This window comes from Malus sylvestris, chromosome 3 (genome assembly GCF_916048215.2).
Source record: "Malus sylvestris chromosome 3, drMalSylv7.2, whole genome shotgun sequence".
In the NCBI taxonomy this organism is placed as follows: Eukaryota; Viridiplantae; Streptophyta; class Magnoliopsida; order Rosales; family Rosaceae; genus Malus; species Malus sylvestris.
Genome location: NC_062262.1, coordinates 34205096 through 34214910, shown reverse-complemented (window position 1 = coordinate 34214910; position 9815 = coordinate 34205096). Strand labels below are relative to the sequence as shown.

Below are 9815 nucleotides of genomic sequence, written 5' to 3'. Positions count from 1 at the left end.
AAACTCTTGGCTTAACTCTCTTGGGTTAGATAGCCATATCAATATCATGCACCGTTATAGAAATATTGTTGTTCACCACTCGTAAGTGGTAATCATCATTACCATATTACTTGCAATTAAATAAGTTTAATTGTCAAAATTTGTGTAGCAAATAGATTAAATTGCAGACATCTAACGACAATCAATGTATTAACAATGCTCGCCGCTATTTTAGGGTGGCGAGCAAAATGCACCCTTTCTTATAATCATTTTGGTTGAAATATCATCAACTCTATAAGAATCCAACCAAATCAGAAAGTAGGTCAACCCCAACCCACAAAGGTGTAAAAAGTTGAGTGCAAGTGCAAGAAACAAATAATGAAAAAGATTGGGATAATGTTATCTAGAGCTGTAAAGTGCTCATGACTAGGAACCAGTTTAGGTCAACAGAACTGGCAGTTCAGTTGGGTTTGGCGGGTCAAGGAAGACCTACAGCTTCACTGAGGCAATCCTATCTACTCTGTAGAACATCATTGACCCAATGCGAATAAACTGCTTGTTGAACCAGAAACTGTTTGCACATTAGGTGAACTGCATAACTTTCTGCCCGAAAACTTTTCAGCGAAAACAGAAAATTAGAACCTATACATAGATTTGATTTCAGAACAACGAACATGTTCTTTCTCGATTGTATTCTAAACATCGCTTGCTTGTTAATCCGACTAACATAAGCAGTCAGCTTGAATGATCAAGAAAACAAATGCAATCTATATAACTTGAAAATCTTAAGAGTTTACCATCATGGCTACAAAACCTTTAACTGAAAGAACTCATTTCTACTAGTTTTCTGGAAGTTCCGTCAAGCACTTACATTCAAGAACATATGCTAGAAATGTCACTCACGCACATTTTGCTAGTGATCTTTATGAGCTTACGAGTCTCGTCATCCAACTGAACATTGTCCTTCTCCATCCTTTCTGCAATTACAAGTGGCATTTTACCAGCTTCTGCATAAATTCTTAAAAGAGAATTATATATCTCAGTGCTCACATGACCAGCATTCCGAAGAAAAACCAACAGTTCCTCAGCCCCTTGAATATCGCCTTCCTCCTTGAGCCTGTTAAATACTTCCCCAATCAACCGTTTGTCAGGATCCCATCTCTTCACACTACCAACAGCTTTCTTGAAATACTCTAGCACTTTTTCCGTATGTTTTTGTTGCAAATAACCCCATGTAAGAAGCTCCCAAGTACTGTAACATGGCTTTATGTCATTTTGCACCATCCGATTATGAAAGGTTTCTGCCCTTCTCATTTGGTCTTCGTTGATGTACGCTGCAAGAAGTATATTTGAAACCCTAGGATCATGAGTACCTGAAACAGACTCCCATTCAGTATAGAGTTTCTCAGCTTCTTCAAACTGCTTGAGTTTCACAAGCGAAGACAGCATACATGTATACTCAGCATCATTCATTTTGGGGAACAATGATTTTACTTTTTTCCAGATTCGCCGAACACCTTCTTTATCACCAATGTTTGTATGCAGGCTGAGCAGGGATGAATATGCGACTCGATTTTTCTGAGATACCAAGTTCTCCATCTCCTTCAAGGTAACTGCTGCTTTTTCGGTCAGTGAATTTTTTATATACAAGTTGGTTAACGTGCTACATGTGACCCAGTCAGGATTTAGCTTTGCCTTCTTTAGTTCGAGGAAAACTCTTTCTGCAGTTTCAACATCATTTTGTGATGCACACACAGTTAACCATAGATTGTAAGTAACAACATCCGGCGACGTATTACTCTTCAACTCTTGAATTAGTTCTGGAACCCTGTCTAATTGCCCATTGGAAATGTACAGAGATAACATGTGGTTATAAGCAAGGGGATGCTTCATGAAACCACACTCTGACATCTTGGCTATCAGAGCTTCCGCTTTGTCAGTCACTTTATTCTGGACATAGGTATGCAGCAGAGCTGTACAGGTGGCACGGTCTGTCATTTGAAGAGGAAGATCCTCAAAAAACTTTTCTGCACTATTCATGCCCCGAACTTTTGCAATCAAGTCTAAGTGAACGGCGTAATCACCTGATACTAGCTTCAAATCTTGTTGTAGTGTCATCCATTCACATACCTGAATAAATAATGTTATATATTAGTACAGCAGGCCAGATGAAAAGGAAACAACTTCCTGAAAAGCTCAATAAGTCATCAAAGATCAAACTATTCGTTATTCTGGTAATTAAAGCAGCCAAAGTCCAGAAGACCAGATATAAAAAAATAAAAACAAAACACAATAAAACGGGAAATGGAAGGTAGAAAGGCAGCCAAAAGCCCACAGTTACCACACCAAATGTTTACCAAATTGCGACTGCGAAAGAATACATATCAATTATGTACTTCCACAACCATTCTTTTTACAACCTTATAGATCATGTTCACAAGAGTTGGCTGAAATTTATATCAGTCCCATGAACGAGAATAGAAGACAGTAGCCCTTTCAGATTCTATTTCACTACCCATTAGCCACATTACCACGAAGGTTTTCTCGAACAAACTTTCCCAGCACTCCACACACACATTCATTTACCCCATGGCAGGCATTCTTGAAAGTTCGCGCACCGGGACTGTCAAAAATTCCTAAATACTTGGCTATGCATAATTCCTAAACCCTAAACCCTACTCGGGTGGTCATGTATAATTCCTCCATATTTGCCTATGCGTAATGCCTAAACAAAAACACTAAGCTGGACAATTTCGAAAACAACATCCGAAAGACCAACACATCAACCACACCAAAAGCACCCTAATTTACACTTCACCATCCAACTTCAACACAATCCAATTACTTCCCACCTTCAAATGGAACTTAATAAATTAAAAATCATCCACAAAATTAACAAAAAATTCACCAACTACATCAACCCTGCCACTGCCAGTAATCAACCTGTAAACTCAGAATATTTAAGAACCCTCAAACATGCACAGAAATCCCACAAAACCCATAAGTCCCAAAGCTTTGCTCATTTTCCACAACCAAGCAAAACCAATCAACAGCAAAAAGATCAAAACTTTAGGAAATACAGAGCACAAAACGCAACCGTTTTTGTCAAAGAAACCAACCTCGAGGGCATGTTTGTACCGCTTGAGCTTGCGAAGCTCACGAACGATGCGATTGAGCTCGTACTTGCGCACCGTGTGCCCTTCCTCTTTCCATTTCCGTATGGTAATCACGGCGCTGCGTTTTGGGAACACCAGGCTCAGAAGTCTCCTTCCCAGAGTGTCTCGGACGCCGCTCGAGCTTTTCCCTGTGGTGGCGACCGCTGCCTTCGTCTCCGCATGCGCTTCGGCCGAGAAGTATCGGACGGCGGCGATGGAGCTCCGCAGGGTTCGAATTAACATCTTCGTTACTGAACCGCGCTAACTGCATCTACTAATCCCTGTGTCTCAGTCTCAAGACTCTCGAGTCGCCACGCGGGCTTTTGGTACGACCAACCTATTGGGTTTGGATTGGGCTTTTGGTACGAGATCAAATCCCCTCAATCCAGCCCGGCCTTTTTTAAATATGGCTATCTAGTAAATTCGAGTCTAACGCAGTAGCTAGTGAGATCATGATGGTCAATGACATTGAACCATATTCCGTTGGTGAATATCGATGTAGAATAGATTAGTAAAACTGGAAGTAAGAAATCCAGGTCTAACTTGATTTAATTGCGAATCACAAGGTGTTTGGGCTCGTAGTTCCTACACTTCTATGTGTGAAACTTGTTGATTGTAAGTAGGTTTTTATAATAAAGTGTAACGTGAAAAATGAAATAGTGCAATATAAAACACACCTCCTATTGATTATGATTAAGAATCGAATTCGTCACCAATTAAACATATACTTCTCACTTATAAAATGTAAAGAGTGGAATCAAAATACATTGATTCGATCCGTCTAATTGATAAAAACCCGTCCGAATTGCACCCGTACTACGTCAGTCATTAGGTTAAAATCTACCGTTCGCATCTTTCTCCCCAAGCAAAATTGAACACTCCAGCAATCAAAACGACAGCTTACAAACTGTCGTCGTTCTCGCGCCTTCATTGATTCGTTCAACTGTCAACATATAAAAACCGCGCAGCTCTCATTCTTTCAACCATAAAAATAAATTAAAAATTAAAAAAAAACTCTCATCCCGTTGGCCATGTCAGCACTTATGTACACCGGTCAACGCACCGGCGTCCGAGTCGTCGTCGCTGGCGACCGCGGCACCGGCAAGTCGACCTTGATTGCCGCCGTGGCCACCGACGCGTTCGACCCCAACGTCCCTCCCGTGCTTCCCCCAACGCGTCTCGCCGCCGATATGTTTCCAGATTTCGTTCCACTCACCATCATCGACACCTCTTCCAGGTCAGCTATACATACACAGATATATATGTATACACACACTGTAAATTAGGGAACAACTGAAACTGCGATTTCTTTTTCTCCGCGAAAAAAATAGAAAGCAAAATTTTTGATGTGAATTTGCTTGGTATTTGTGTTTAGCTTGGAGAATTGCAGTAAGAGGAACGAAGAACTGAAGCGAGCGGATGTGGTGGTGATAACGTACGCCTGTGATCAGCCGATGACGCTCACTCGTCTCACTACTTACTGGCTGCTCGAGCTTCGCCACTTGGAGGTTTGTAATCCAACTATTCAAGTGGTTTAGTGCTATGAAATTGTTTTAGTTGTTAATTTTTGATTAATCGATCAAAAATATGGGAATGTGGAACAAAATATTAGGTGAAGGTGCCGGTAATTCTGGTTGGATGCAAGTTAGATTTGCGAAATCCGCAGGAGCAGATGAGCATGGAGCAGGTGATGTCACCAATCATGCATCAATTTAGGGAAATTCAGACTTGCATTGAGTGTTCCGCATCCGCTCAAGTTCAGGTTTGTTTAAATGTCAAAATGCTTTTCGTTCTGTGCCGTTGTATAAAGGCGAGGGAGCTTGAAGTTTGAACAATTTTAATTTACATGTGTATAGGTTCCCGAAGTGTTTTATTATGCTTCGAAGGCAGTCCTTCATCCAACAGCTCCGTTGTTTGATCAAGAAACGCAAGGTCTGCAACCCCGATGTATTAGAGCTTTGAAAAGGATTTTTACTCTTTGTGATCGTGACATGGACGGTGCCCTTAATGATGAGGAGCTGAATGATTTCCAGGTTTTTTTTTCTTTCCTTTATGTCGTGTGCTTTGTAGTCAATTTTCAGTCACTTATTTGGAAGTTTGACGTTATGTAACTGCCACAAACAGGTTAAGTGTTTTAATGCTCCGCTACAGCCTGAGGAAATTGTGCGAGTTAAAAGGGTTGTACATGAGAGGAAACCAGAAGGTGTCAATGATATTGGTCTTACCCCCGAGGGGTTCTATTATCTTCATACTCTTTTCATTGAGAGAGAACGTATTGAGACAACTTGGTCTGTCCTCAGAAAATTTGGATATGATGATGATCTAAAACTCAGAGAAGACATTCTCGTACTTCCATCCAAGCGTTCTCCAGATCAGGTATAGCTCAATCTTATCATTTTAAGGTTTTAGTGTTGTCTACACTGTTTCGTCAATTGGAAGGTATTGGGGCAAGTTTGTCATAGACAGTTGTATTGATTTCTGCCAGTGTGTTTATTTTGTACCATTTCTTAAGACTTTGTTTTTAATGATGGATGTGAAATACTTACTCTTAAATGTCATATTTTAGAGCATGGAGCTGACGAACGAGGCTGTTGAGCACCTGAAGGGGATTTTTCGTATAAATGATCATGATAATGTATGCCCTAATATCCATTCTCAACATACTTGTATGCCTTTGCAATGTGATTTACGCTTTGTCTATGGTAACTGTGCTAATGAGTATGCTGTAATTTTATTTCCAAATGTACCTTGTCAACTAGGATGGAGCCCTTCAACCACGTGAGCTTGATAACCTGTTTTCTACTGCTCCAGAAAAGTGAGTTCAGCTAATTGGATATTTCATTCTGTTGGATTGCATACCTAGTTGTTCCCATATTTTTTTTCAATGAAACCACTCTAGTTGGTACCAGCATATTATGCTGCTTGTGCCAGCTGAGAAGGGTACATCTCTGTTTCCTGTAATATTTGGAAGTTAATTGATAGATGTGTGCTTGAGTTTATACTTTGTGTTTGATGGGCAGTAAATTTTCTGTTCCTCACAAGACAACCAAATGTTTGAGTGTTGGGATAAGAATAAGATCCTGAATATATAGTTGGCTTTATGAGTTACAGAAACATATTAATGATGGGGTCATGGTTAATTTCTCTCGTGATGAGTTTAAGTTTGCAAATGGTAAGAGATGGCCAGGATGTCACACTCCAAATGTTAAAGTTTCTGTATTTCTCTTATACAATACTTTTGGTTGTGATAGTGTCGCGAGCTACACGTTGTTAGTTTCATCCAGCAATAACAAAGCCTTATCCCACTAAGTGGGGTCTGCTGTTAGGATTCATGAAGTCCTGAAGTAACTGTAGCTTGCATGAAGTCCTGATTTATCTCCATGTTTTTCTACCTTTTTTCCTTTTACCCTTTTGTTATTTGTGGATAAACTAATGTATGTTCCTATCATGGTTTCTTTTTATTCTCCAAAAATAGATTTTTTATATGCTGTTTACTGAAATTTCAGTCCTTGGAGTGAAGCTCCTTATAAGGATGCTGCTGAGAGAACGGCATCTGGGAATTTACCTCTTAATGCATTTTTGTCTGAGGTATCTTCTTTTTCATTGCTACCCTGTTTAAATGAGCTTACATATGCTCGTTCATGAATTTTTTTTCCATTTATTTTGGATGATATACATGTTTCCCATTTTTCTTTGTTTAAAGAATCTCCTTAAGCCAATTGTAAATTGTAACCATATCTTTGTTTTTTGGTGATTCCAGTGGGCCCTCATGACACTGTTAAATCCAAAGCAAAGTTTGGCGAATTTGATATATGTTGGATACAATGGCAGTCCTGCTTCAGCTATCCATGTTACTAGAAGAAGATCAGTAGATCGTAAAAGGCAAAAAACGGAAAGAAATGTTTTCAGCTGCTTCGTTTTTGGTCCTAAAAATGCAGGAAAATCCACTCTTTTAAATTCATTCATAGGAAGGTATGGCTTTCCCCCTTCACTGTACTCAACATAGTTAATTAGTTCCGTATATTATAAATGAGAAGAGAAAGGTACCTCCATACCTAATCCCATTTTCTTAATCTTTGGTATTAACAAAATTTATTGGGTGATAACTTCCTAGCTCTCAGATGCTGTTATAGTTCTACACAAATGAACTATTTTGCTCCTGAAACTACCCAATTTTCTTTTCTTTTTTCTTTTCAAACTGAGACAAAGCTCACCACGTCTGCTATCCCTTTCCTGTTTGACTCTGGTCTATCTTCCATTTTAGAAAATATTTGTGGTGACTAGATTTATTCTTTCATTTGGCTTTGTTAATTTGTTGTTGCCAATTTTGACCTCAGGCCTTTCCCAAAGAGCGAGACTATACCTACTGGTGAGCGTTATGCAGTGAATGTCGTTAACCAGATTGGGGTGAGTACCATCATATATAACACTTTTTGCTTTGAGATAGTTTTTGTGAGAATAAAGCAAGTTTAATGAAGTCCTGGTTTAAATGGAAGTGTGGCAAATTAAATAAATCAACAGACAACTATATGATGTTTACTATCCTGGATCTAAATATATCCATGATTTGATTTCTTAACTTGTGCTATAGGGGAATAAGACTCTTGTACTGAGAGAGATACCAGAAGACAAAGTGAAAACATATTTGTCCGATAAGACCTTTTTGACAGCCTGTGATGTTGCTGTATTTGTCCATGACAGGTAATTCAGTTTTCTTTTGTTCAATAAAACGATCAAATTTATTATCTCACTTTTGCACAAGATGTAGTGTAATGGTAATGTATGTTATGCTTTCCTTTCGTGAGATCGTTACTTCTTTCTTATAGTTGTTTACCAATTTATATTACTGGCATGGTAATAGGATTTAAAATAATTTCGCATGGTATGCTCATGAATGTATATAATTTAGCATTCAAGGGATTCTTTATATAGGGATACTTCTTTCTTATAGTTGTTTACCGATTGAGGTTTTTGTTTGAACCGAATTAACCAATTCATGTAAGGTTTGGTGGTTTTGTTTGTTTCGGTTGGTTCAGAGTTTGCAAATTACTTTTTTGTGGACAAATGTTGTTCATATGTAGACCCCAAACATATGGGGGAAGATTGCTGAAAAGTTGATCGACCTTAAAAGATCCACATTATATGATAAGATTCATGCAAATAATTCAATCATATTGTATATCTATATATGTAGCATGCAATTCTGTTGCTTTTACGTTTCTTATGGCATTGCTTGATTAACTTAGATATGCCTGAAGTCTTATTTGTGTCTCTGATATACTGATACCATGTTGTGACACTGTTTTTCACTTTCTAGTTCAAGCGAACATTCATGGAAGAGATCAAGAGAACTCCTTGTGGATGTTGCTAAGCAAGTAGAACAAAGTTGCTATGGAGTACCTTGCCTCCTTATTGCTGCAAAGGATGATCTCGGTGCATATCCAATGGCAGTACGAGATTCACTCGTGGTATGCAAGTCTTACTTGTTTTGTCTGCACATACTTTCCTGTGTTTGGGAAATGCATTATCAACTGCACGATGATTATGATTTTCGACTCTGTTGTTTCAGATAAGTCACGAATTGGGCATTGGGGCACCTGTTCGTGTGAGCATGAAGTTGAGCACTATGAATGATGTGTTTTATAAAATCGTAAATGCAGCTGAGCACCCTCACTTGAGCATTCCTGAAACTGAGGCTATGAGGAACCGCAAGAAGTATCTCCAACTTGTTAATCGATCTCTTATGTGTGTTTCAGGTCCGTTGCACCTCTCTCTTGCTTATTCTCTGGCTTGTATATGCAAGACCTTATGTGAATATTCTTTACTATAGATGTACTGTATCAAATTACAGGTGGGGCGGCTGCTGCTGTTGTCGGACTGGCAGCTTATCGTGTCTATGCAGCAAGGAGAAACGCTTCTGGTTAGGCGCCAGGATTTGTCCATCAGTCAATTCCTGTTGAAATCTACGACAATATCATTGCCGGTTAGTTTTCCATCATACCTTTCTCAGAAAATTCGGGACTAGTTCGATGGGGACATTCTCGAAACAGCACCATGTACAGAAATATTAGCAATTATTACTTTCTTCCCCGAGAGGGCTGACTTCCGTTAACATATAGGAATCTCCTTATAGTTCATACCAGAAATGCTTGTAAAAATATTTTTTACCGCCATTTTTCACTCCGAGGCGGAGAATTACACGGAGTTACGAGTCTGCTTTCACAGGGACACGAATGATTTTCTTCCTTGGGCATCAATTCGAATGCAGGTCTGGTTTTATATTCCCAGTTAGAGATGGTTATGCTGTTTAAGATTGGGCTTCTTTAAAGTCCAAAGTAACCCAAAAGAATGGATTGTCCCCGAAGCCCAAAAGTAACTCAAGACTGGGCTTCTTGAGCTTAATACATATCAAGTTCGACTCTCCTTTCTCGTAAATAAGAGTACATTATAATAAATTAAAATAAAACTCCCAACTCTTTATATTTAGGTCAATCCTTCTAAGTTGGTGGTTAAAGATATGAATCTCAGTTTTTTTGGGGATGTATGTTTGATTTGTAAAAGATAATGTTACTTCAACGTACAAAGTTAACCATATTATTAATCACCTCTCTGTAGTAGGTGAGTTTTATATACAATTGTGGAATTCACTTGTATTTAAGATGTGGTTAATATCATGATTAG

General features: G+C 38.8%; 2 protein-coding genes across 3 annotated transcripts; one reads left to right on the top strand and one right to left on the bottom strand.

Moving 5' to 3' along the window:
* Positions 1-724: 724 nt before the first annotated feature.
* On the bottom strand, positions 725-3609 carry LOC126615485 (pentatricopeptide repeat-containing protein At4g02820, mitochondrial). The gene is made up of 2 exons (XM_050283303.1): positions 3099-3609; positions 725-2109 (listed from the first exon to the last, which is right to left on the bottom strand). The coding sequence occupies exons 1-2, from the start codon at positions 3375-3377 to the stop codon at positions 853-855; spliced, it is 1536 nt and encodes a 511-aa protein (XP_050139260.1). The 5' UTR covers positions 3378-3609; the 3' UTR covers positions 725-852.
* A 501-nt stretch (positions 3610-4110) lies between these two features.
* Positions 4111-9360, top strand: LOC126615484 (mitochondrial Rho GTPase 2-like). Of its 2 annotated transcripts, none has more exons than XM_050283302.1 (14): positions 4111-4371; positions 4510-4642; positions 4747-4896; positions 4991-5167; positions 5259-5510; positions 5701-5769; positions 5894-5949; positions 6641-6722; positions 6895-7106; positions 7472-7541; positions 7726-7835; positions 8452-8602; positions 8704-8890; positions 8986-9360. In XM_050283302.1, exons 1-14 carry the CDS (start codon positions 4166-4168, stop codon positions 9057-9059), a joined length of 1929 nt encoding a protein of 642 aa, XP_050139259.1. In that variant the 5' UTR covers positions 4111-4165; the 3' UTR covers positions 9060-9360. The 2 variants fall into 2 exon arrangements, with proteins under 2 accessions (XP_050139259.1, XP_050139258.1); XM_050283301.1 differs by having other exon boundaries at positions 8965-9360.
* The last annotated feature ends 455 nt before the right edge of the window (positions 9361-9815 follow it).